Source organism: Felis catus, chromosome B3 (assembly GCF_018350175.1).
Source record: "Felis catus isolate Fca126 chromosome B3, F.catus_Fca126_mat1.0, whole genome shotgun sequence".
NCBI lineage: Eukaryota > Metazoa > Chordata > Mammalia > Carnivora > Felidae > Felis > Felis catus.
The window spans coordinates 54,821,286-54,848,073 of NC_058373.1; the positions used below are offsets into that span (position 1 = coordinate 54,821,286).

At 43.5% G+C, this 26,788-nt stretch overlaps 1 protein-coding gene across 3 annotated transcripts in view; it reads left to right on the forward strand.

The window, feature by feature from the left end:
• The first annotated feature begins 562 nt into the window (after nucleotides 1-562).
• The window catches only part of SHC4 (SHC adaptor protein 4), a 130,289-nt gene continuing 104,063 nt past the window's right edge, over nucleotides 563-26,788 (forward strand). For 2 of the 3 annotated variants that reach the window (XM_023255385.2, XR_006599255.1), the window contains exon 1: nucleotides 577-1,898. In XM_023255385.2, the coding sequence (XP_023111153.1) occupies nucleotides 1,314-1,898 (585 nt within the window). In that variant the 5' untranslated portion in view covers nucleotides 577-1,313. Of the gene's footprint in view, nucleotides 1,899-26,788 lie in introns of all 3 variants that reach the window. The other variant, XM_045059347.1, reaches the window with a different exon arrangement.

Sequence of the window (26,788 nt, forward strand, 5' to 3'; positions counted from 1 at the left end):
GGGAGATGGAACCAGCAATCAATAAAAAAAGAACTGTGTTTCTAAGAAAAATGCATCACGGCTTCCCACCGGAGTTGTGTACCATATGTCCTAATATCCGTGGAACAATGGATCTAAATTTTAGCTCTTCTGCTTGGCTTTCCCCGCCATCTCAACAAAAAAGAAATTAGTCCCTTTTAACCTGCGGCTACCCAGCTTTCTGAGGATTCCTAGTAGCGATTGCCTTTCCTTTTAACCCTTTCATCAGATGTCACAACATAAAATCTCTCCTTACAGCTTTATTTCTCCTGGCTACTAGTTTAGTATATTTATGGTGCATGAGTCATCAAGCTGCCGCCTGATTGGATAAAACCCAAGCACCCCTGAGACCATCAGTCAATTACAGCTATTCTCAGCTTCATTCACAGATTTATTAGCTTGCACACACAGAGCGAAATTCATTCAGCAAAGTTCATTCATAAAAATTTCAACACTCTGCATCATCCTGCACATCTCAGCCTTCTGCTGCCGACGGGCTCCTAAAAGAAGCTCCTGAGAACAGTCCAGGAGGGAGGGAGGCTCTGAGCTAGGGTGGGCAGGCTGGGAGGGGATCTGAGGAACACGGAGGGATTGCAAGTCCAAGAAATAATGCGGAGCAGTGCCCGTCGCTAGTACTTCTGGCTTGTGGCCCGGACGGGATGCAAGACAAGATCTTCCAAGAGAGGGCAGCCGTCAGAATCAACGAACTCAGGCTGAAGGGCCTTTGGCTCACATACACGTTTTCTTTTTTAAATGAACAATCACTGGAACAAATAAAGGGTTAATAGGCCAGTCATTGCCCCGCCCTGTGGGAGCCGGAGGGAGCAGGTTTGAAAGTTCCTGTGTGCAGAAGGGAAGGCTGGGGGTGGGGGGCGCTGAATATTTCTGCAAGGCTCCTGCACGGCTCGCTGGCGATGCGGCGGGACGGGCCGGCCCGTGTTCGGCCCGGTTCGGTGCCTGAGAGTTGGCCGTGAGCGATCCCTGCCGCCGCGAGCCCGGTCCAGGCTTTCCCAGCAAGGAATCCAAGGCGAGAACACCGAGTGCTGCCGCTGGGGCCAGGGAGGGACTGAAATCAACTGGGGAGGCGTTATCTACCCCCCACCGGCCCCCCCCCCTCCCCCGGGCTGTCACCCAGAAGGGCCTGGGAGCCGAGGTGGGCGAGGGCGAGAGCAGAGTTGGAGAGGTGGCTGCCGCCGGTGGCACGGGGCGTTGAGGCATTTGCTTTCCGTGCCGTTTATCTAGCAGACGACGAGGCGATTTATGCAACAGTATCCTGTTTCAGCACTGCCAAGGCTATGCGAAAACGCGGTCAGGACAGCCTGGCAGGACTTGTGCTGTATGTAGGACTCTTCGGGCACCCCGGGATGCTGCACAGGGCCAAGTACAGCCGTTTTCGGAATGAGTCCATCACGTCCTTGGACGAAAGCAGCCCCGGAGGCTCAGTGGGGAGCAAGGGCTCGGCGCCTCCTCCCTACCCCACCCTGGCACCTCACCTGCCGGCTGAAGATGCCACCTTGGCGTCCCAGGAGAGCCCCACCCCATTGTGCACCTTGATCCCTCGCATGGCCAGCGTGAAGTTGGCCAACCCAGCCACCTTGCTGAGTCTGAAAAACTTTTGCTTGGGTACCAAAGAGGTGCCCCGGCTGAAGCTCCAGGAAAGCCAGGACCCGGCACCCAGCAGCCCAGCTTCCCCTGAAACCAGTCCAAATAGGGCTGGCTCTGCACCTCTGCCGCAACCAGACCTGCTGGGGCACAGGGCAGCTGCCTTAACTCCCGATGCCTGCCCCCTTCCTGGCCCTGGGGAGCCAACCCCAGGGAGCAGGCAGGACAGGCACTTTCTGCAGCACCTGTTGGGGATGGGCATGAACTACTATGTGAGGGTAAGTCTATCTCCCTCTCTATCCCCCTTCTAGAAACTCCTGGGGAAAGGGGCATCTTCCCTGAGTTATGCAAGGGGCTGCACACCCTGGCTGGGGTCTAGGTTTGGACAAGACATTGTGTAACTGGACCGAGGAGAGGAAGGGACCTGGGCTTACAGGTTTCCCTAGGAATATCTGACTTGTATTGAAGTCAGATAACTTTTGGTTCAAGGATATGAACTCGTGCTAATTTGTAGGTAGTTTCCGGGGGTAGGGATAATTTCTGATAGAGACAGGGAGATGGCACCTTCTTGTCCCTACTGGGCGTAGCATCTGCCCAAAAAGAGTCAAGAATTTCAAGTCTGTTTAGTGACTGAGACCTGCTAGGCTCTATCAGCCATTGTATTTCAGTAGAGATTTTTGTGCTAGAGGAATGCATGATGCGTAAGGGACTTGAATTATTTTTATAAATGTAATTCAGCATTTAACAGACACCTCTCAAAACATGGCTGGATCTCTATGCTTGTGCTAGGAGCCAGTCTTAGGTCTTTGGTGCCGCCCCTTTTTGTCTTTATTGCCTACACTGCGGCAAGTGGGCCTTGTCCATGAGCTGTGTGCAAAACCAGGGTCCTCCCTGGTCTCATATTTGCCCTGGCTCATTCCAGATGTGGGTAAAAGAAGAGTAGAAGATTTGGTCCCTGCTCTTCAGGAGTCCACATTTCAGTCTAGGAGACCAACAAATGCATGTGAAATAATAAGAGAATAATGCTCACAATAGATACCTAGTGTACGGATGCTGAAGGAATACAGAGAAAGGGAAAGGTTGTTGTGGCCTGGGATTCACTCACAAGGGAGACCTTCAGGAGAAGGTGTGTCTTGGAAGAGATATCAGGTCTGGATCGGCAGAAGGGAGGAGATTCCTGGTGGGGCGAGAACGTGAGCAGTCTAAAAGGCAGGTGCAGGTGTCACTGTGGTGGCTGCAGCAGAGGATCATATAACCTGGACTTCATGGAGGTGGGGAATACTGGAGGCTGGTGGGTGACACAGAGTGGCTGACACATAGGTGGTGCTCAAACAAATGTGAGTTGAATAAAGACAAATATAGATCGTGGGTAGCTTGGGGAAGAGCACGCAGTTGACTGAAGCTCTTAAATGTCAAAGGAGGAGTTTGTAAATACTGCGATGGGTAAACAAGAACCGTCGTTCGGTTTGTAGGCAAACTGTGACTTGATGCAAGTGTTTCCAAAAGGATCGATCTGAATTTATTTGAGATTGATGGAAGCAGGGAAAAAATAGAGATTGGGAGGTCAGTCCGAAAGATACTCTGAGAGTTCAGGCGTGAAGGGATGGGGACATGGATTAAGGTGGAGGTGTGAACAAGGAGATGTGGCCAGAGCCTCTGTGGGAAGCCTCCACAGTCTTGGGAGATTGATCAGATCATTTCACCTCATAATACAAATAGTAGAATAGTGAACATTTATTGAAGAGTGGGTAGACTGGTGAGTTTGTTATTGTTGTTTAGGAAGGTTACAGGTGATTATTGAGGAAAGGTTCTGAGGAGTGAAAAATAACTCCAAATTTAAGCCTCAGAATAGGATTAGTGATGTCATTGATAGAAACAGAGTGAGCTGGGAAGGGGGGGGGGGTCATGCTAACTTCGCTTTTGACATATTATGTTTAAAGTAATGACATCTAAGTGGTATTAATTTGTAGGTAAGCAGTCATATAAGACTGACACTCAGGTGGGAAGCCTGATCTGAAGGTGTAAATTTGAGAGATAGCCCGATAACTATCATAAATGAACAATTAAGGTCTCAAGGAAGGCCAGATAGTGAATGCTGAAAGGGTTACAGAGAGAGCAAGCTTGAGACAGCTTTGGCAAATGGATAAATAAAACCTCTAAGGAAGATAAATTTATGGGACACTCAGTTCTTGCCCTCCCCCTTAGTGACATGGCTCATAATGGACTTCATGTATCTACTAAAAATTCATGTGCACCTTCTCATTTGTCAACCTAAGTGTCTGCCAGGTTCTAGTGGGAAAACGAGAAAATCCAAACCCGTGTTCTCTGCACCTGCCTTCCCATCACCTAGACCTCCTCTACCCTCTTCCTTGCCTTTCCTTCCCTCTTATACTGCCTTCCACTCCCCACACCTACACACCTGTACAATTTTTAATGTGAAAAGAGTTGCTGTGTGATCGCCACCTTCCCTAGGGAGTGTTTCCACTGCATTTTAGATTTTTAATGAGGACATCATCTGTCTTTTCATGGTGATGATAACTGACCCGAGGGAAGACACTGACCCCCCCCTGACCCAAATGACCCACACTATGTTGCCAATAGACAGTGACATGAGACACCAGCTATCACTTCTCATAGGAAGTCAAAATACATGGAAGAGCCTACTTTATTAATTTTTATAGAATCTCAACTTTGAAAGATGGTAGGGACTCAGAAGTTATCATGTTCAATGACTCTATGGGGAAACTAAAGTCCAGAGAAGTGATTTTTTTTTTTAAATTTTTTTTTTCAACGTTTATTTATTTTTCGGACAGAGAGAGACAGAGCATGAACGGGGGAGGGGCAGAGAGAGAGGGAGACACAGAATCGGAAACAGGCTCCAGGCTCCGAGCCATCAGCCCAGAGCCTGACGCGGGGCTCGAACTCACGGAGCGCGAGCTCGTGACCTGGCTGAAGTCGGACGCTTAACCGACTGCGCCACCCAGGCGCCCCGAGAAGTGATTTTTTTAAGGCCACACAGGTGAATCAAAAGGAGAGTTAAACTCAAGTCCCCTGTGTGCCATTCTTTGCTCTTTTTAACATAGGTTTCCATCCTGGGTGAGATCCTGTTCCTCAGCATTCTTTTAGATGTGAACCAATTTAAAAAAATGGAATGCCAACATATTAATTCACAGTTAAAAATTATCATACCAAGTGCACCTGAATTGTGATCCTTGTACTCCCATCTGTAGGAAGATGCACATAGGAAGATTTAAATCAAAAGTTGCTTAGTGATGATGGAATCAGAACAGGGAAGTGAGAGAGAGATTTTTGATGGCTAGTGGACTTAGGGGCAACTTTTGTAGGCAAAAGGTAGCCACGTATTCAACTTCCTCATCCATATCATGTGACTGCTCGTCCCCCTGCCCAAACTTTTTTTTTTATTCATTCACTTGTTTATTCAACAAGTATGTATTGTGAACCAACTATGTGATAGGAACTGTTGAGGGCCCTGAGGATATATGAGTGAATAAAAGACACCAGGTCAGAGCCTCCATGGAACTCACATTCTAGTGAATGGAGATGGGCCCGGTTGAATAAATAAGTAAATTTAATATGTCATGTGTAATAAGTGCTAGGGAGAGCGATAAAACAGGGAAAGGAAGAAGACAGTTGCTTGTGTAGAAATGGAAGGTATTGCATTCCTTTTGAGGGAAAATGGCAGAGTTACAGCTACTCTTTGTTTTGTTTTCTGGCATCTTTTATTTTTACAATAGGAACTGTATTTGCCTTCTACTCTAAGTTAGGTTTGACTTTGAGTTAAATATCTTTCCTTAGAAAATTGACTCTTTTTGGTCTTATGATATAGAATCAGTTATGCAGCTGAAAACATTTTATGAATTCTGAGCACCTATGTTTGAGTAACTTTCACTTAAGTTTAGACCTTGAACCCCCTGAAGATCTCTCAAGGAAAGTAGGCCAGCAAACCATTCTTTGAGATATATCACACCAGAAATGGGACAACCAGACCCCAGTCTGAGCAAAGCAGTGAGGTGAGTACAAGTTTGTTAAATGGTACCAAATAGTGACTTTTGTTCTCACCATATGATTAAGCCTCATTTCTTTATGAGATATTCTCAAGTCACTTTATCCATCACCGAACATTCACTTGGAGGTCCCCCAGTTGCCCAGCACAGTCTGTGAGGATGGAAAATATACAACATGACTCATCTCTAAAATGAGAGGGTTGGTCTGTAGGTCACCCGGGCACTATTTGATGACTCCAGGGCTCCCTTCTTCATAGGGGAGGTATTTAAAACCTTAGTTCCCTTGCCCATTCCCAACCCCCAAATTACTTATAGTTTTGTTGAAAGCCTAAATAAAACAGAGGCAAAGACACCAACCACACCGGAGCCACCACAGGCCAGTCCAACAGTTCTGACCATAGCTTTCCAAGAGAGGCTCCATCTCCAAATGACAACACCGAGCCCTCAGAAGTACATTCTCTACCCCACACTTTCCAACCTAAGTGAACATAAGACAGGGTTCAAACCATGGTTTGTCTCACTCCAGGGCTCTTCCTCTCCCCACCCTCTCACTGCACCTCGGAGCAAGACAGGCAGACCTGGAAGTTTGTGGAAAGGAGTGTCATAGAAAAAGGACCACACTGGGCAGGACAGCTTTACTATAGGGCCGACCTTTAGACCTTGCCTGGTTGCATTTATTTGCATGATTTCAGTCTCCTCACTTCAACCCATCCTACCCCAACAACTTCCCTATGGCTGCTGTGACAAGTATCACAAACTAGGTGGCTTACACAGCAGAAATTTATTCTCTGGCAATTCTGGAGGCTAGAAGTCTGAAATAAAGGTATTGGCAGGGTCATGCTCTCTTTGAAGGGTCTAGTAGAGGATCCTTCCTTTATTTTTACAGCTTCTGGTGGTGGCCCGCCATCCTTGGCATTTCCTGGCTTTGAGAAGCATCACTCCAATCTCTGCCTTGTCTTCACATGGCTTCCTTGCCTCTGTGACCATATCCAAATTTCCCTCTTCTTATAAAGATACCAGTCATTGGATTCGAGCCCATACTAACCCAGTATGACCTCATCTTAACTTGATTATCTTAACTTCCAAATAAGGTCACATTCATAGATTCTGGGGGTTAAGACTTCAACTTATTTTTGAGGGAGATGTAACTCAAACCATAACAGTCCCCAAGTACATGTATTGCAATGGATTTGCCCCTATAAGTGTTCTTGGGTATTGGGCTCATCAGCTGTGCATGCAAATATGAATTCATTGTTGAGGAATTTTCTTTACTTCCTTTGTAAATCTCACAGCCTATTCTTATCATCCATCCTCCTTTGTCCAATGTTATGGCTTATTACTGAGCCAATAGACTGGTATTGTCTATTGTCTAGACTACATGTAGTCCATGGTACCACAATGCCCCAATATCTTTCACACAGAAGGGCACAGGTATAGGAGATCTGCATTAATGGCTGTGGTGCTAACCAGCTGTGTGACCTTAGGTGAGTCATTTCACCTCTATGGGCCTCATTGCCTCATATTTAAAATAAGAGTTTTGAACAAAATGCTGCCTAAGATCCTGAGACTGCAGGTCTCCTTTCCCAATTGGTCTGAAATCTCCTTCTATTAGGATCTTTTTTGCTTAGAAAATGGATTCGGGACAGTTTCCTAAAGGAAATAAATTTTAACACCTTTGTGTTAATAGAGAGAAGAAATGTTCTTAGCACCCTCTTACTAACACTAAGCTGGCTTCACCAATATAGCAGAAAAGGGTGTCCTGGGCACAGGTGCTCTGTTCTAGAGAGCAGTGTGAAGGGGTCATGTCATGGAAAAGCATCCAAGTGTAGGATTCCAGGGAAGAGTGGGCAGGCCAGGTCAGGCGGCAGGCCAGAGTGAATGGTGGTGACTAGGATCATTGCTCACATGGTATAGTCAGTCAGGCCAGGCCAGGGCTTCATGTCCAACCTGAGGACTATAGGAACAGCAAGAGTTAACCCTTCTCGATATTCTCTGGACACAAGTGCTAAGAGAAAAAGGCCCTACCAGACACATAGAGAGTCTAGTAATCCTAACCTTGAAAGAGGGAAATTTATAACTCTGGGAAACCCCTGAAGAGATAGTCCCATGGTTTATGCAAAATAAAGGCAGACCTGATTGGTGAGGGTCTGGCCCCCATAGGTTAACAGAGATGGCTTTCTGCCTCTGATAGTCCCATGGTTTATGCAAAATAAAGGCAGACCTGATTGGTGAGGGTCTGGCCCCCATAGGTTAACAGAGATGGCTTTCTGCCTCTGATAGTCCCATGGTTTATGCAAAATAAAGGCAGACCTGATTGGTGTGGGTCTGGCCCCCATAGGTTAACAGAGATGGCTTTCTGCCTCTGATAGCCCCATGGTTTATGCAAAATAAAGGCAGACCTGATTGGTGTGGGTCTGGCCCCCATAGGTTAACAGAGATGGCTTTCTGCCTCTGCTCATTTCTGTCTTGTCTAAGTTATTGGTGATTGAAAGGGAGGCAATACAGGCAGGAGGAAATACTTCCATCTAAAACTGACAATTTTTCATTGGTGTTATATTTTCCTTCCTGTTTCTTTCTTGGAGTGAATGTTAAAGTAGATTCTGTTAGAATTTAGAAAAATCCTGGTAGATTTGACCTGTTGTTCCTGTTATTCCTTTTAAACCCTCACATATCCTTTGATCTGTCCAGTCCTTGCCCACCCTGACCACTGGAGCATTAACTGGAAGAAAGAGGCTTAGAGATCCCAAAGTTCAAAACCTTCATTTTGCAGTTGAGGAAATGGAGACTCAGAAATAAGAAATAACTTGCCAAAGAAGTAACTTGACCCAAGCCACATGGCTAGTTGCGGAGCCCAGACAAGAACTCCCTGTTCTGTGTACAGCACTTTTTTTTTTTTTTTGCCTCCATCTTGCTTCACCTGTCCCCACTCCCTGAACTAAATGTGCTATACCAAATGTCTCTATTGATTAAAATGCTGTGTGTGTGCTTTTTAAAAAAACGACTAGAATGAAAACTTTTTTTTTCTAATAGGAAAATTGTCTTTAAAAAGCAATGAGAAGGAAAAAGCAAGGAAGAGTGACAAGGAGCCCCAAATGCCTTGTTTTTGTCAATTTTTCACCTTTTTTGTATAAGGAGGTCCCTGTGGGTGACAACATGTTGGTGTTGAACTAGGACTTGTCCAATGTGCATGGACTGGCTTCCATTAATTCATCTTCCACAACTTTTGGAGGTCACTTCCCTAATATGGCTTCTCCCTTCATTTGCATTCTCATATTACTCTAAAGCCAATGCCATGTTACCACACAGATTTATTGAACCAAGTCTGTTTCCCAATATGACTGTTCCATCAGAATGGTGATCTAAATGATGCACACAGCTCATGAGGCTAGGCCATTCCAGACTCCCTTCCCTAGTAGCAGGCATATGAGGTACTTGGGATTTCTTCCTCTCTCCTAAAAGATTCAGATTTTGGGGTGTGTGTGGGGGGGGTGGCAGAAGCAGAATAAGAGGGGTCTGGTCAGATTTGTGTTGAAGCATCAAGATCGTGGTCACCAAAAGATGCAGGCCTTAGTGTTGCCCACAAGTGACCATTACATGAAAAGATTATATCTGAAACAGGAGAGTTTAGCAAGCAGGTATTTGGAAAAGTCAGGAAGCCTCCGGGAACTTGATTTTTGACTGAGAACATTAGTTGAAATCATATGAAATTTATTGATATCATAGCCATGATGACAAATAAGTATAAATTTGTAACCATAAACTCAGGTGTGTACAAGAAATGTCATTGAAAATGATATATTTTAAAAATCGCATGAAATCTGACACCAAGCCCTTTCTTGCTTGGCTGGAAATAATTTCAGTTTCGGTCATAATTCTTCCCCCAACCTGTCACCAGGATCACATAATGAATCGAGGGGCTTATTTTGCACCCCTAAATGAAGAAATGCCTCTGACCTTTCGTTCATTGTTTAGGATATTGAGAGTCTCCTAAAGACAGGAGGCACTCCTGTGTCTAGATCTCCATGTATACACCAGAGTCCTTACCCATTCTGAGAGCCCCTTGCTGAGAATCCAGCCTCCCTGGCCGCCCCTCCAGCCATTCCCCTTGGTAAGCCTTCCACTTCCTTGAAGTCTCTCCAGAATGCAGCTTGAGGGTCCATAATGCTCTGAGACCCACTGGTATGAATACCCACCCTCCTCCCATCACTGCCCCCAAAGGACAGGGATGACAGATGGCTTTAAGCAAGTGAATGGGAAATCCAGAAGCAACCAGCAACCAAAGGGAGTGCTGATGGAGGGAGGGCACAGCAGAAGGGCACTAAAGGAAAGCACAGCCCACCTGTAGAGGTGGGCAAACTGGAGTGAAGTTTAAAGAACTGCTTCCATTTGTCACGGTCACATACTGGCAGCCAAGGGTTCTGATGGGAAATGAAGCTGAAGGTTCTTGGGAGGAGTTGGAAATTAATATTACATGTGGGAGGCTGATGGGATTGAGGCACAGAGGGGAGGGAGGGGGGAGAGAGAGAGGGGAGGAGAAAAATGCATGGTACAGGTAGTGTCCTACCCAGGAAAGAATCTAGAACGCAGAGCTCATAAACCAACAGTTTAATGACATGTTTTGTTTAGTCAAATTGTGTTTTTTTTGTGATTAGTTGCCAAAATTTTAAAAATTCTATATTAAACTCTGGATATCTGGCTTCTCAGAAGAGCTGGCAGCCCTGGGCCAGCCATCCCACTGTCAGCAGATGGCCAGAGGGGGCCAAGGAGCCACAGTCTCACCCGGTTTCACTCACCTATGTCACCTGTCTGCCCCAAGGGTGACTGGACTTGCATACCTACCTGTGGCATCCAAATGGAAAAATGCTTGTAAACCCTTTGTCTTTCATTTTCCAATTTGGAATATCTGGGTGAAAGGCTGAGAATGTCTTCTTCTTGGACAACACACCAGGACTTATCTATGTAATGGGACAGAGTCCTGGGGCTGGGTGAGCACACGAGAGATGCCTTGCCATCCCAATGAACAGAGCCTTTGCCCGTCCTAACCAAGTTGCAGAGTTTAAAGATAGCAGATACCCAGGCCTGGTACAGGCCATCCCTATTTTATGAAGACGTTGTGGGTCAAAAGTTAGTTTGTATATCAGTTCTTTGGGACAATGAATTTTTCCAGAGACATAACATTAAAAGCTGATAAGCTTTCTCCTATGGTGAGGGAGAGGATTAAATGAAAAAACATATATAAAAAGCTTAGTACAGAGACCTCCACATAGGTCCCATGTGGAGTGGTGGAGAAAGAACTTTCAAAGGGCCAAGAACGCTTTTGGGCAAAAATGAATTGAAATAGACTAAATGTGACTTTGGCATTTTATCGTGTCCCTTGGCATCCTTTCTCCTGGCTGGCAGTGCCTCCCTGGAGGACCTTCCTTCCTTAAGTCTTTCCTGTGGTGCTCACCAGGGCAGGCCTGTCTGTCTCTCCTCTCTAAGGTTGCCTGCTGGTCGGCTTCCCTCCTCCCTCAGGGCAACAGAGTGAAAACCTGCATTTTGGAAAGATGTCTGTTTACTTATTGTTAGTATTTCCCCAGATTTCCCAAGGGCCACTGATATCAGTTAAAAGAAAATACTTGTTAAAAATGCAGATTCCCATGCCCATCCTGAAGTTACTGGATCAGAATCTCTGAGGCTGGGGCCCAGAAACCTACATTTTTAACACACTCACTATGTGAATCTGTAGCACAGAAAGTTTGAAAACCTCTGTTGAGTCCATTTGGTGCAGCGGTTTTCAGCTGTGGATAATTTTGCCCCTCAGGGGACACTTGGCAATGCCTGGTGACATTTTTAGTTGTCACTACTGGTGAGGAGGTGGGTGCTGCTAGGCATTAGTGAATAGAGGCCAGGCATGCAGCTACACATCCTTCAGGGCACCAGACAGTCCCCACCATAAAAAAATTCTCAGGCTCAATTGATTGGTGGTACTGAGGCTGAGCAGCTCTGAGGTGGTGAAGAACATGCCCCTGGGATGTGCATTGGGAGGTAATAGGGAATGGAAGAATAAACAGTCGATCAGTCGTTTAGCTTTTGACAAATCTAACCTAAGATACTTCTAATTTTCTCAAGTTTTCTTCTTTCTCCTTCTTGAATTGCACAAATTCTCTAAAAGGTATAGGTAACTTCTTCACCGCCACTCATCCAATACACCTATGGCTTCCACATCAGGATCTCAAGGGGTGGGAATGAGAGGGGCAGGTCAGCCATGGATCAGATATGTTGCAGCAGACTCAACCCTGACTCAAGTGCACTCTGGGCTAAATGGCATTTACAGGCTAGTATGGTATCTAACCATGGTATCCTCCCAGTATTGGTACCTTCATATTTCCACCGGGAAATGCATGAGCAGTTTTAACAAGTAACTTACCAGTAAATTGTAAGAACAGAGCCTGTCTCAGAGTTGGAAACTTCCTTTAGTTAGAGGTGAAGAAGTTCCAGAAAGCAAGCAACTTGAGGAAAAAGACTGTGTGCTATAAGGACAACCCCAGAAATTGGATTTTTTTCCTCTATGTCATCAGATAATAATTTATATGAATCATTCATTAGGAAATGGTGAAATATATAATTCAGACAATTTTTCTTAATCCAGTGACAACTTCAGGTCCTTGGAAGGCACTGCCCCTCCTCTCTTCTCCTCTCAGCATGGCGCCTTTAACTCTGGACTCAGGACTCAGACTGATACATTGACTACAAAGTTCTATTTCACAGTGAGTTAAGCTATCCAAGGTCACCGGACTCATGAGAATAGAGCATGGACTAAAATTCAAGTCTCCTGACTCCCAGGTCAGTGTTCTTTTCATGACCATGATGAGTAAGGCATAATTCTTGCATGAGGAGGTTACAGTATGAAAAGGGAGCAAAGATGTCCACACACATTACTGTAACGCAAGGCAATGCATAATACATGACACCAAAGTGATCCAAGTAAAGCATGTGGGATGTCATGGAGGAAAAGGGATGATAATTAGAGAAGATTGCAGAATGAAGTAGGCATCTTAACTGAATCTTGAGAAATAGGTAGAGTTTCCATGGGCAGAGATGCAGGAAGAGCATTTTAGGCAAAGAGAATGACAAGAGTGAAGGCATGGAGGTGGGAAAACAGAGGACATGTTTGGGGAATGGTGAGTGATTTGACTTGGTTGGACAGTGTGTGAGATATATGTAGGATTATCAGTGGAAAAATAAGATAGACTGAAGCTATAACAATCTTGTATAGTATATGAAAAGTTGGGTTTCCAACAGAAAACCATTGATTTTTTTTTTAGTAGCCTAAGGATAAACTCAGAACTTTGACAAATTCAGTGCTATGTTTTAGAGAGATCATATGGGCTGCAGTGCTCAGAGAGGATCCAAGAAGAGGGAGACTGGGGAAAGGGAGGCCCAGGAAGAAGCAGGGTGGGAGCAGAGGCAGTGGCAGGGGAATGAGGGCAGATGTGAGACCCATTACAGGAAGAAGAGGAGAGGCAGCAAGGGTGTGGGGGTAAAGGGTGAGTTCCATTCTGCATGTGATGCATTCAAGATGGCCTCAAAGCATCGAAGTGGAAATCTCCAACCAAAAATAGAATAGTTAGGAGTGAGGAGAAATGATTTTTGTTGCTGTTGTCATAAAGGCTTAAGGAATGGACAAGCCTACCAAAGGGAGAGTGCAGATAAGAGAGGGCTTTGGGATACAGCATTTACATATTGTGTGGAGAGGGAGGAAGAGAAGACATTGGTGACAGAACTAGCAGAGCGAGGAGCAGGATGGAGAGAGGACAAGGTCATCTAGGGAGAGGTGGGGAGAGTTTTGAGGAAAAAGATGCTGGACAACACAGTGTCCAAATCTGTGAAGTATTCACAGAATCTGTGAAGGAATATGAGAACTGAAAGAGCCACAGGTTTGGCCTTTTATTTTCTTACTCCCTTCTCCACTAAGATATTCAATTCAACTATCGCAGACCAAAGACACCACTGGATACCCCGCAACTGCACTCTCTCCTCTTGCCCTCTCAGTGAATGGCATCTCCCAGTCGTCCAAGCCAGAAGTCCGAGGCATTTCTACATCACTGACTGTCACACTCCACGCAGCCTTCAGTTATCAAGCCCTGTCAATCCCACCTTTATAAAATTTCTCATACACATCCATCTCCCCCCATCCCCATTGCAATTTCTAAGGTGAGGACTAGAGTAGGTAGCATTTTAAAACTTATTGACCAGCTTCTTATGGAACTACAATTTCATGAAACATGCTTTGTGAAACGCTGCTCTTACAGCTTTCAGTTGAAACTAGGAGATGAATGATACAAGGTGGAAAATGATATATACATGTAGAAAATAGTTTGATGCATCAGCGTAATGAACTCGAGGAGGTGGAGACAGCTTCTAGCTGGGTGGTCAGGGAGGTCATCTTCCAGGAGAGATGGCATTTCAGATGGTCCCTACAGATTGGATAGAAGTTTAACCACAGGGAATATATAAAAATAAGGGGTATTCCAGATGGAGGGGACATAGATAAGAAAATAGAGATCAGCAGCGATTTTAGTTTGGTTAGAGTAGAGGCTGCTTGGGAAAGCTGGGTGGATAATACTAAGATTTGAGCCAGCTTATAACACTTAAATATCAGGCTGAAGAGTTTGAGCAGAGGCATGGGATTTATTTTTGCTAGAGAAGGGAGTGACTGGAAGCGAGGGAAGCCCTTTCAAAGGCTATTACAGCAACAGTCAAGGAGAAAAGTGTCTATATGAGGGTCTTGATAGAGGGAGTGAAGTAAAGAAACATTGGTGGCGATATTATGGAAGACAATTTTGATGATGAAGGCAAAGAAGGAGGCCAAAATGCATCCCAACCTGCTTGAAGTTTTGAGGTTGAAGACCTGGCTGGTGTGAGGGGAGATAACTTCTTTAAAAGACACAGAGGACCACAGGAGGAGAAGCAGTGTTGAGAGGGAAGGCAGGAGGTTCAATTTCCCACACATTGAGTCTGACGTCACAGAAAGTTATCTAGACAAGAGGGAGGTGTCCACCAGTCTGGCAGGGTTGGGGAGAGTTCAGGCGTGGTTTGCACTTTGTGGGTCAAGCCAAGCAATTAGCCATCCTGATCTGATAACCATGCCATTAAGACAGATATTTCAGGCGATTTCCAAGGGTGGAAAGAATGGAGTGTTTCCTAATATTATATAGTAGAAAGCCTCTTCTCTGATGGAAATGTTTCACCTGTACTTTTGATGTTTCAATGAAATGCATGTAAATGTACATTTGTGGTATAGAGTCAAGGCCTTTTCTCCCAGTTTTATAGATACAATAATTAAATACCCCTTTCATTGTTCTTGTATAAATTCTACCCATAGTTCCTCATTTACATTCCTTTCAGTGTCTTTGAAGTGATATAAACTGTTAGAGAGATCTTCAAAGCAGACTGAGTGCAGAACATTTCATTTTTAAAATCTTTTAGAGTTGTTTTATCCACACGTAGTTTAGTTTTATTTTTTTTTAAAGCAACTTGCCTTCATAAAATCTTCTCAAAACTTGTGACTTAATTTTCATAGAAATAACTATGTTTTTTAAAAGTTTATTTATTTTGAGAGAAACAGAGACAGCATGAGTGGGGGAGAGGCAGAGAGAGAGAGAGAGAGAGAGAGAATCCCAAGCAAGCTCTGTGCTGCCAGTGCAGAGCCTGACATGGGGCTCAAACCCACGAACAGTGAGATCGTGACTTGAGTTGAAACCAAGAGTTGGACTCTTAACTGACTGAGCCATCCAGGCACCCCAGAAATAACTATGTTTTTAAAAATATATAAACTCATATATTTTCAATTTATTTATTATCTATTTAAATGATGTGATGTCAATAGCAAATTACAACTGCTGTATACAGGTGAGGCTCAAACACACCTGGGGTCTCAGGGAGTCTACAGTCCAAACTGTAGCTGCAAGAAGATGTAGCATATCTGTGGGCTGTGGCAAGTTGGTTGAGTGGCAGCCAGTTAGCAGAGTTTTATTGTAGTATTGTGTGCTAACAATTCAGCATCTTGGTTTGTTGATACGTCTCGGGATACATTTCCAATTTTTGTCATCACGATGAGCATGTTTTACACTACTTTTTTTTTCCTACTAAACTTGACAACACCATCTTGCCCTTGAAGAGCAGACAGCATTTAACGAATACTGTTGTACTTAACTCTCCAAATGGGAGAGTGTGTATATATCAGGGAAAATGATATATAGAGAGTGTCCCAAGGCAAACTAGAAGATAAAAAAACACAGCTAGGAATTCAGCAGGTATCCTGACTGCCCCTGCAGAATCCTATCCAAGATCCTGTTTTCAGGAGATGAAATGGAATCAGCAACTAGAAGACTATCTTTGGGGATGGAAGTTTAAATTAAGAAACTCATCTATGGCCTAAGCCTTTCTCTTTATAAAGAAAATAAAGAACATGTGAGGTTTGAGTTACTCACACTGGTGTCAACATTATTGCCAGCTTACAACTCAGTGAAGACCCCTGTTCTTTGTTTTTAATAACAGTCTGCATTTTATAGGGTGCCCTTTGTATCTCCATAGCATTTTGGAAACATGAACAAATAGAATAAAGTTTGTTACAAGGCAGATGTCATTTGTTCTCTGTAGCTTTTGTTTTCATTTAAAAAGTACATATCTTTCTTAGGTGCAGTAACACTCACTATTGGAAATACGCCCTAGCAAAAAGGTGCTCTACTCACCAGAATGGATATGTCTCAACTCTTATTTACCCAGCATTTCTGGGGATGCAAAGGCCACATGATCCCATGATCCTGTGAATGAGATTGTTCTCTGATTTGTATTGTTTTTAATTACAATAAGGGTAGTGCCTTGGGGGATAGAAGAGAAACCACATGCTTAGAGAACAGTTAACACTCAACAATAAGAAAATAAACAACCCAGTGTAAAAAACAGGCAAAAAATCTGAATAAACATTTATTGTATAAGCATGAATTTGCCTGATCTTTGTCCCAGGTTCCTGGCATGTCTGTTCTAAGACTTCTGTAATTTCTCAAGTGATAGAAGTATCTTCATTAGTCATGAACCCCTCTTCAAGCACACCAGAGTTTATGCTAATGAGGTGACATATGGTGGGCCCCTAGAGCTTCAGGATGGGGGCTGCTCATGCCAGAAAGATCAATCATGTGGTCACAGGGTTGGGGCTTTGAGCCATGTGATATCAGTCCATTCTCCAGAGAAGACAGGTTGTAGGAGGGGGGCTGGAGAGTGAGTTCAATTACATAGCCAATGATTCAATCAGTTGTGCTCACAGAGTGAAGCCCCAATAACAACTTTAAACACTGAGGCTCAGTAGAGCTTCCTGGTCGGTAAACACATCGATGTGCCAAGAGGTTAGCATGCCCTAATTTCACTAGAAGAAGCCACAGAATCTCTGTGGTGGATATACTCCCAAAACCCTCCCTTATGTGTCTCTTCACTTGGCTGGTCCTGATCTGTATTGTTTATAATAAAATGGTAATTAGGGGTGCCTGCATGGCTCAGTTGGTTAGCATTCAACTCTTGATTTTGGCTCAGGTCATGATTCCAGGGTTGTGGGATCAAGCCTCGCATCGGGCTCTGTGCTGAGCATGGAGCCTGCTTAAGATATTCTCTCTCTCTCTCTCTCTCTCTCTCTCTGTGTGTGTGTGTGTGTGTGTCCCTCTCCCCCACTTTCTCTCTCTCTCTCTCTCTCTCAAATAAATAAATAAATAAATAAATAAATTTTAATACAATAAGGAGGAAGAGTAATGAGGACTAACTTTTCTGAACTTTTTGTTTAATCTAATTTTTCTTTATTGTATTTTCTGAAGTGTCAAAGGTAATACATACTTATTTTGGTAAAAATTCAAATAATGCCGAAGGCAGAAGGTGAATGTCCCTTTTCTAGGGTAATTACCAGTATTGACAGTATGTTTTTGTATTCTTTAAGAATTCTTCTTAAGCATTGCATATTTAAAATTAATTTATTATTATTATTTTTTGAAGTTTATTTATTTACTTAGAGAGAGAGACTGAGAGAGAGAGGGAGAGAGATGGAAAGGGGAAGAGAGAGGGGGAGAGAGAGAGAATCTTAAGCAGGCTCCACACCACCAGCACAGAGCCTACTGCAGGGCTCGGATCCACAAACCCTGAGATCATGACCTGAGCCAAAATCTAGAGTCGGATGCTTAACCTACTGAGCCACCCAGGTGCCCCAAGCATTGCATATTTATATATACATATAAACATACTTGTTGATGCAGGTGAAGATTATAGTATGCACACTGTTGTGCACTGTGCTTTTTCCCCTCTGACTGGTAGACGGGGGCACCTTCACACATCACTACATGCTGATCCCGTGGGAACAGCATAGTGTCCCAGAGAAATGGCCACACTTCTGGCCACTCTTCTGTTGAGAGACAATTCTCTGACTTCCTGACCCTGGGAAGAGAACTTCATATTTGCTATGCTATTTCAACTTGCTGTCTTCTGGTCCTCAGCTGCTCTCCTCACTGGTACAAAGCTGGAGGTGGGGGCTCCCAGTACAAGGGGTCCTGGTCCTTAATCTAGGAGTACGCTCTTCCACTTCTTATGTAGCTGGAGATGCTAGCATCCATCAAGACAGACCATTTCCCCATCAAAGTAGGAGGGTTTTAAGTAAGATTAGCTACCCTGCCACAACTCACCCCAATATATGGGTGCGTATCTGTAAAGGTAAGCATGCATATTGTTTTAGAAAGCAAAGCCTATGGTTTTGTCTGATGTATTTCTCTTAGACGATAACATTGGAATTAAATAAATTCTGGTGTATATCTTTTAATTTATTTTAATGTTTATTTATTTATTTATTTCAGAGAGAGAGAGAGAGAGAGAGAGAGAGAGAGAGACAGAGTGAGAGCAGGGGAGGGGCAGAGAGAAAGGGATACATAGAATCTGAAGCAGGCTCCAGGCTCTGAGCTGTCAGCACAGAGCCAGATGTGGGCTCAAACCCATGAATGATGAGATCATGACCTGAGCTGAAGTCAGCCACTTAACCAACTGAACCACCCAGACACCCATGGTGTGCATCTTTTACTGACATTATAGTGAGCCAATGAGCTTATTTAAGGCTAGAAACGTTATTCTTTTAGGGTCTTTATGTCTTGTTCACCATTCAACTTCAACTCAGCTTCTAGAAGTTGAACTAGTTGTATGTGATGTCCCTTGAACAGATGAAAGAAGGTGCCAACTGTGGAGGAATATCCCCTGGCAGGCAGGGTCTGCTTTCTCCTGCCCATGGAACTGGAACTGAGTGACTTTGCTGGAGAGCACTAAGCCTGGTACTTTAGCCAGGGAAGGAGCCTTCAGGGGATGGAGGGAGTACCCTGACCAGAGGCTCATCTATTTTGGTGCTGGTTTTCTTTTGGTCTCTGAAATGATGTTAAAGATACTTATTCTGGCTAAATGAAGACATACTTGGAAAGACTTTTTGATTTGAAAAGAAAATATCTTGGAAGTCTTGAAAGTTTGGAATAAATGTTTAAAACTTTTCAGAGTACCTCTGACTGCACCTCCCCCCTCCACCCCCCGACTCCCCAACATATGCATCATGGATAGACAGCTCATGGGAGCCAACACATGGCTGTCTACATAATGCTGGACTCTCAGGACACGTCTAAGTTATTTCAAGTATCTCTTCTTAATCCCTTTAAATACAGAGACGAGTTTTTAAAAAAATATGTTAACCCATCTGGAGTAGCTATAAGCTGTTCACTCAAAAACAAAGAAACCTTTATTCAACAGCAGATCTTACATTCTTCATCTTTTATGATGAGCCGTAACAAGTTGCAAAATTCTGTGGAAATGAAGGCTGAGATCGCAAGCACTGTGTCACCGTGCCTAGTCCAGTGGTAGGAATGATTTGTGGACAGAATGTGCATAGTGTGGACAGAGAGCAAGAAAGATGACTGAGGAGTGGGGGAGCGAGCCATGTGGCAAACTCCAACATGGAGCAAAGGAAAGGGATTCTGGCCAGGGATGTGTGGCAAACTTCCAAGTCTCCCTTTGTAAAATAGAATCTGATTTCCTAAGGAGGCTATTACCTGAGAAAAGAAGGAGGAAGAGTGGGTGGGGGAGGGGAGGGAGTGGAGGGAGAAGGTACTGGAAGGATGATGATGTAGGACGTGGGTGTGGCTGTGGGAGGCCCTTGGGTCCTGATAGGGCACGATGATTGATCCCAGAGGACTCCAGGAAGCATAATGTGCACACTCACGGGTCATATTTTTTTTATGATTTATACCCTGCTGACTTCCTGAAAGGTTCTGAGGTGGCTCACCTGCTAGTGAGTTAATGCTTCCTACACACACTGAGCAACCCTGTGGGAGGGAAAGGACAGAAAGTCTGTGAGTCATCGCCCAACTGTTCAAGTGAGTTAAGAGGGGGGCTGTTTCTTCTGAATGAGGTGCCCACAGACACTGTCAACACCCACCAATAGGAGTCCTGATACAGTCAACTCATTTAGTTGACATCACCAGGAAATCATTGACTTTTTCAGATAACTGAAGCTTCTCCCTTTAGAAGTCAGTCTTCTAAAACTTAAAATACTTTACTTGGAAACCTCTGCATAATGAAGATTATATGCCCCTTTCTCTTCAGAGATGGTTGATAACTCAATGAAAAAAAATTTTTTGAGAGGAAATGCCAGATTTTTTCCTCTAGATCTATGTTTTATTTTTTTTATTATGGTTTTATTGGGATATAATTTGCATACCATAAAATTAACACTTTAGGTGTACAATTCAGTGGTTTTTAATATAGTCACAGAATTGTGAGACAATAACAACTATCAGGTTTTATAATATGTTTATCACTCCAAAAAGAAGCCAGTTACCTGTAAGCTCCCTATTCCTGCACTCCAGCCCCTGGCAACCATGAATTTATTTTCTGTCCCAATGGATTAGCCTACTTTTGATATTTCCTATAAATGGAATCACATAATAGGTGGTCCTTTGTGTCTGGCGTCCTTTACTTACCAAAGTATTTTCAAAATTCTTCCATGTTGTAGCATGCGTCAGCATTGCATCCCTTTTTATGGCTGAATAATTTCCCATTGTATGAATACACCACATTTTTGTTGATCCATTCATCAATTGATAGACATTTGGGTTGTTTTCACTTTTTGGTTATTATGAATAATGCTGCCATGAGAATTCATGCATAAGTTTTTGTGTGGACATGTGTTTTCAACTTTCTTGGGTCTATGCCTATGAGTGGGTACAGATTGGAATATAACCCCTTTTTTCTTCTGATGGAAATGGTCCATTCTAACAGTCATGGGACTATGACTTCTCGACCTTTTGGCCAAGATCAAGTGTAACAGTCATGGGGCTGTTCTGGGACCCAGGACATACCCACAGGAGCTAATAACTGTGATGAGCTGGTTGCCCCTGCACACTGTGTCTCCAAATGGCTGAGCTTCTTGAATTTATATGTCCATATATCCACAATTTTTCAGATTCCTTGTGTCCAGCCAGCTGGCACTGTTTGCTCTTGACAGGGAGCCTGTCTTTAGGAGACTCCCAACATTTCAGTTTGAGTTTCTGGCCTCCTGAGAGGATGACCTGTTAACACTGTATCTGAATCAAGAGCAAATGGGCTCTGAATGAAGGACTGAAATGCTCTCCTAAGAGAAAAAGACAAGCATAAGCTTTAGTCTTTGACTTAATTTTTTTAAAATGCTTATTTATTTTGAGAAAGACAGAGTGTGCATGTGTGTGCACTGCGCACACAGAAGTGAGGGAGGGGCAGAGAGAAAGAGAGAGAGAGGGAGAGAGAGAATCACAAGCAGGCTCTACGCTGTCAATACTGAGCCAGACACAGGGCTCAATCTCACAAACCATGAGATCAAGACCTGAGCTGAGATCAAGATTCAGACACTTAAATGACTGAGACACCCAGGATCCCCTGACCTAATTTAAAAAAATCTCTTTGGTCACTTGCTTCTGTATTCTCAGCCATGTTTAGGACATTTGACATTGTCAAGTGGGACACTTCCATTTAAGGTGTTATTTATAAACTACGTTCATATAATAGGGATTAAAATGTTACTTTCCTGGTACATAGGAAAATCTGCTGAAGAACTACTGAACTGATTCTAGTCTAAAACCTGTTCACAGAGCTATCACTTGGTCGGAAGTGAACTGCAGAGGAACCCTGACTCCTCAAATGCCATCTGCACAGCACGGGTTAAAAGGCCTCTGTATCTCTTAGGATTAGGTTATCACAAAGGCTCAAATAACTGGGGTTTAAACAAGACAGAGGCTTTCTTTTTCACTCATGTTAAAAAGTCCATAGGTAGGTAGGTCAAGGCCACATAGTGGTCCCACAATCATCAATAACTCAGACTCTTTCCATCTTTCTGTTTGGCCTCCTTAGCACACGCCTTCCATCCTCAGGCTCACTCAAGGTTGTGGCATGGGAACATTTTCCAGGCAGTAGGAAGAAGGAAGAGCAAAGACAAAAATGGGGCACCTCCTAGCTGTGTTATAAGTAGTTTTCCTTGAAGTCCTACCTGATGACATCCTTTTATATCTCCCTGGTTTCCTGCCTTCACAGGAAGCTGGGTAATGGTGGTTTTGAAACTGGGCACATTGGGGGTTCTATTAGCAAGGAAGAAAGGAGGAAAGAGAAAAGGGGGAAAGGATATAGGTAGGCAACCCAGAGTCTCTGCCTGCGTTGAGGACAAGCCTCCTAGGAGCTCATGTTTTAGATGGTTGAGACAAAGGCAGATCACCACACATTGTTCTACTCAAAGCTGTGCAGTTTTACATCAGCCCCTCCCTGGACCATTTCAGAGTTTGTAGGTTCAGACTGTTGAAAAGGAGGGTTGTTGGTAATGGTTGAATTGTGCATCCAGCTCTTCAGTGGGAGCATCAGAGGACATTCTGGAGGATGTGGGATTTCAGAAGAATGTTAAAGGAAATGATGCTATGAACAGAGACCCTCTTCGGGTACTATGGGAATGGCTGGCCTAGAGCCATCTGCATGGTATCACCTACTCTTCTTGGTTCCCATTTGTGTACTCGTGAATGCCATTGGTCAGGGGTATTTAGGGTAATAGTTGGAAGTTTGAAATGTAGTTAGTGGCTAGGGAAGAAGAGAAACTTCTTGATTTCCATGAGAATTTCAAACCTGAACTAGACTCCTCATTATTGGCTCTAACCACTTGACTTTCCCTGCCCCTCGAATCTTCACATTCCTATCCTTTGGATTGTTAAATTGAACTATATATCCTTGTAGAAAGTCATTACTTTTTTTCAAGATTTTATTTTTATATATATTCTCTACACCTGACATGAGGCTCAAACTCATAACCCCAAGATCAAGAGTCGCACTCTACCGACTGAGCTAGCCAGGCACCCCATAGAAAGTCATTACTTAATGTAATAACCAATAGTACTAATAATCCACCTCGTGCTAATGGGCTTTAAAGGAAAATAGAGATTTTCCTTGCACTTTTTTCTTTCTCTTCAGCTAAAGATGCTGAGATTTTTTTTTAAAAAAAGAGTACAAGCTATAAAATCAGCATTGAATTGAATCTGAATTTCTATTTGAGTTTCTTTCTGAAGGTGTGACTTTTCTAAAGGCATTATTTGAGTTTAGTTCAAAAATCTATGTTAGAATTTGTTGGGAACTTGATGTGTGTGATAGATTTGCAAATTTTTATACCTGCTTAGATTTTTGTGATGTTGCATGACCTTATTCAAGTCTTTTAAATGCTTTGAAAATAAGGGGATGGGGCAAATATTTTTTTCCAGTGCAAAGGTTTTGTGAGTCTAGGGCTTTGTTTTTGTAAAAAGATTGACTTTTATTAGGTCATCCCTTTTTAGCCCTCATCATGATGCCCCTTAGATTTAATTCTGAAGCAAGCCTACAGTTAACTAAAGTCATAGGCTTGTGCTGTCCATCCTAACAGTGTTTCCATTTATACAAACATAGGCTCAGTCCTGAGGGGTTATAAGAATATTTAAGAATCCCCAAATAGTATCCAGACATATGAAAAGGGCAAATGTTTCTTTCAACTTTTGAAAGCTGTTTGATTCCGGCACTTGGGAGAATCTGACTCATTATTATAATAACTTATTTGAATCAGGACTTACACATTTCACGGATAGTCTCCACTTCTGTTTCCCCAGGGGCTGCGATCTTGCATCCTTTTCCGCTCTCCTGTTATTGTCACCCTTTCTATCATATGAGCATGTGCAAGTCTGTCCCATTTTTTAAATAACTTCCTCTCCGTAGCTTATCTTTCCTCTGTTGTTAAAATATAAAGTTCTCGAAGCAAAAATAAAAACAAAGCATTATGCTTTCTGGTTTACTCCTCCCCTCTATATCACCCTCTCAATCCCCTGCTCACTGCCCTCTACTCCTCTACTCTACTGATATTGACCAACAGAAGCCAACAATTAAAGCCAACAGTTTGCAAATTCCAGTAGACATTTTCCAGCCTCTTAACCTATTGGTCATCTTCACTGCCCTGAATTCGCTTAACAGTCTCTTTCTCCAAGAAACTCTGTGTGTCCTTGACTTCTACCATATCATACTCATCTGGTTCTCCTTATACGTTTCCAACTTTTGTTTTGTGTCTTTAGTGGACTCTACTCTGCCTGCCCTTTAAATGCTGAGTGACAGCAGATAAGCCACTTAATTTTTTATCCATTGAAAAGTAGAGGGGTTTGAATGGATAATCTCTAAATTTCCTTAAACTCTTATATCCTTTTAGTCATATTATCAGGAGTCAGAATTCACTGGCTTGAGCTACAGAAAACCCTTGTGTTTCAAGTAAAAAGAAGTGTAATGAGAGATGATTAACATTTGGGCTGCAATTCTGCAAAGGCATATTGTTGGCGGCTGCTTCTTTTTCAGAGACATCATAAAAGCTGAAAACTAGTACGACGTCATTCAGCAGTTTATCATCATGTGGGAGACTGACTAATGGGAGTTGTGGTTTCAGCATAGCAGAACAACCGGCCATTCATGGAGGACTTGAGTGCTGTGACTTAGAGGAAAAGGATAGTATGAATGAGGTTCTTTGGCCACCATGGCCTCCAAACATGACCACACACCAGGCATGGTTATAATCTTAGAGAGCCAGAAAGACTAAAACCACCATATACAAATGCTCCTGCTGGGGACATCATATTTGACTAAGTATGACAACTGATGACAAAAACGTTGGCCTTTTCCAGTAATACCTAATTGCGTCATATCTATGGTTTTTAAATTTTTTTTCAATGTTTTTATTTATTTTTGGGACAGAGAGAGACAGAGCATGAACGGGGGAGGGGCAGAGAGAGAGGGAGACACAGAATCGGAAACAGGCTCCAGGCTCCGAGCCATCAGCCCAGAGCCTGACGCGGGGCTCGAACTCACGGACCGCGAGATCGTGACCTGGCTGAAGTCGGACACTTAACTGACTGCGCCACCCAGGCGCCCCATGGTTTTTAATAGTAACTTAGTTATATATATACTGCTATCTAAGATTTCAGATTTTTTTTTTCTGAGAGTGAGATTTAATTTGATAGGTAGGGGCAGGAGCAAAAGTTTAAGGGTCTTTGAATCTCTAAAATGGGGGGGTGGGTACAGACACTGCTGGGTGGGGGAAAGAGGATGGAAAAGAGAGTTTGATGGAGCTGTTAAGTTTGTTCCACTCTAGTGGTACTTGAAGATTCTCTTGTTTGTGAATGTGTAGTATTCCTCCAATAAAGTTTGATTTAATCAAAACCTCTAGGCCCCGAGATACTGAAGGCTGTCGGATTTTTGTGATTTGAGGGTGTAGGGTATAATTTATTTAATATTTTTAAGGAGCTCATAACTGACAAATAAGGTCTTAAATCCCCAAAGATGTAACATTTTAAGTGATTATGGGTTGGCAGAAGGGACCCTACACACACTGTCACAATTACATTAGAGTTCCCGACTTAATTAAACAAAGATACAAACATAATTGGTTGGTCATCTGCTAAGTCATTCTGCATAGGTGTTGCCTTGGCTACAGCTGTAACCAAATTAAGACCATAGCCAACAAGATGGTGCACATGTTGGACCACTGAGACAGTAGATAGGGCTCTATACCATTTTCTTGAGCACACACGTGTTAGCCTCTGTGTTGGGCCCATCCCTCTGCTGTCTTGTGTGGGATGCACAGGGCTGCTGCCCCTTGGCCCCTCTGAATGGGAGCCTTAGAATACCAGATGGGTGCCCAATGGCAGGCCTGGGAATTACATTAGCTTTATCCGTGCAGCGATGGTGCTGGCATTTTGCCTCACCTTTCAGAGCAAAGGACATCCAGGAACACTCTCCTGGGAAGCAGATTAACTTCTGTGAGTCACTGCTTTTCCATCTCATTTATGATTCATGACCTGGGCTATATTTTTAGCTTGTATTTATTTGGGTCTGAGAAGTGGGCTGGGTAGAAGTGTTGTTTGGAAACTTAAGGAAGAATGAGGAGAAATTGGCATCACGCTTAAGCTTGAGTAGCCTAAAATTTGTTTATAATCATCAGACATTCTGTAAACATTTATTGAGATCCTACTATGTGCCAGGTATGGTGCCAGATTCTAAAAATGCAAGTAAATCAGACCCAGTTTCTGCCTACCAAGAGCCCACTGAATTGTGTGGGCAGACAACTAACTACGTCTCTGGATTTTAGTCATATTGAAGTCTTTGGTATTTTTGTAGCACTCCATATTCTTGCCCTTACCATGCTATGCTATGCTCATTGCCTGGAAATCTCTCCTCCAACCTCTCCTTAGTTGCCCTTCATGACTCATACCAGCATCCCTTCTTCTGAAAAATCTTCCCCAATTCCCTGAGGCTGGGTTGGATCTCCTCCTACACATTCCCATAGAACCTTGCATCGTGGTGTTTATCACACTCCTATAAAGAGTAGTCTTGATTGAGTCCCTTCACAGTAGTTGAGATTTACTCATCAGCTCCCCAAACTAGGAAGCAGGTGGAACTGAAGAGGATCAGGAAAGACAACACTGTCATTCCAGTATGGTCACTGCCATTTCCTGAGCCTTTTCCATGTGCCAGTCACTGTGCTCAGCACCACACGTGCATTACCATATTGGAACCTTGTAATAACC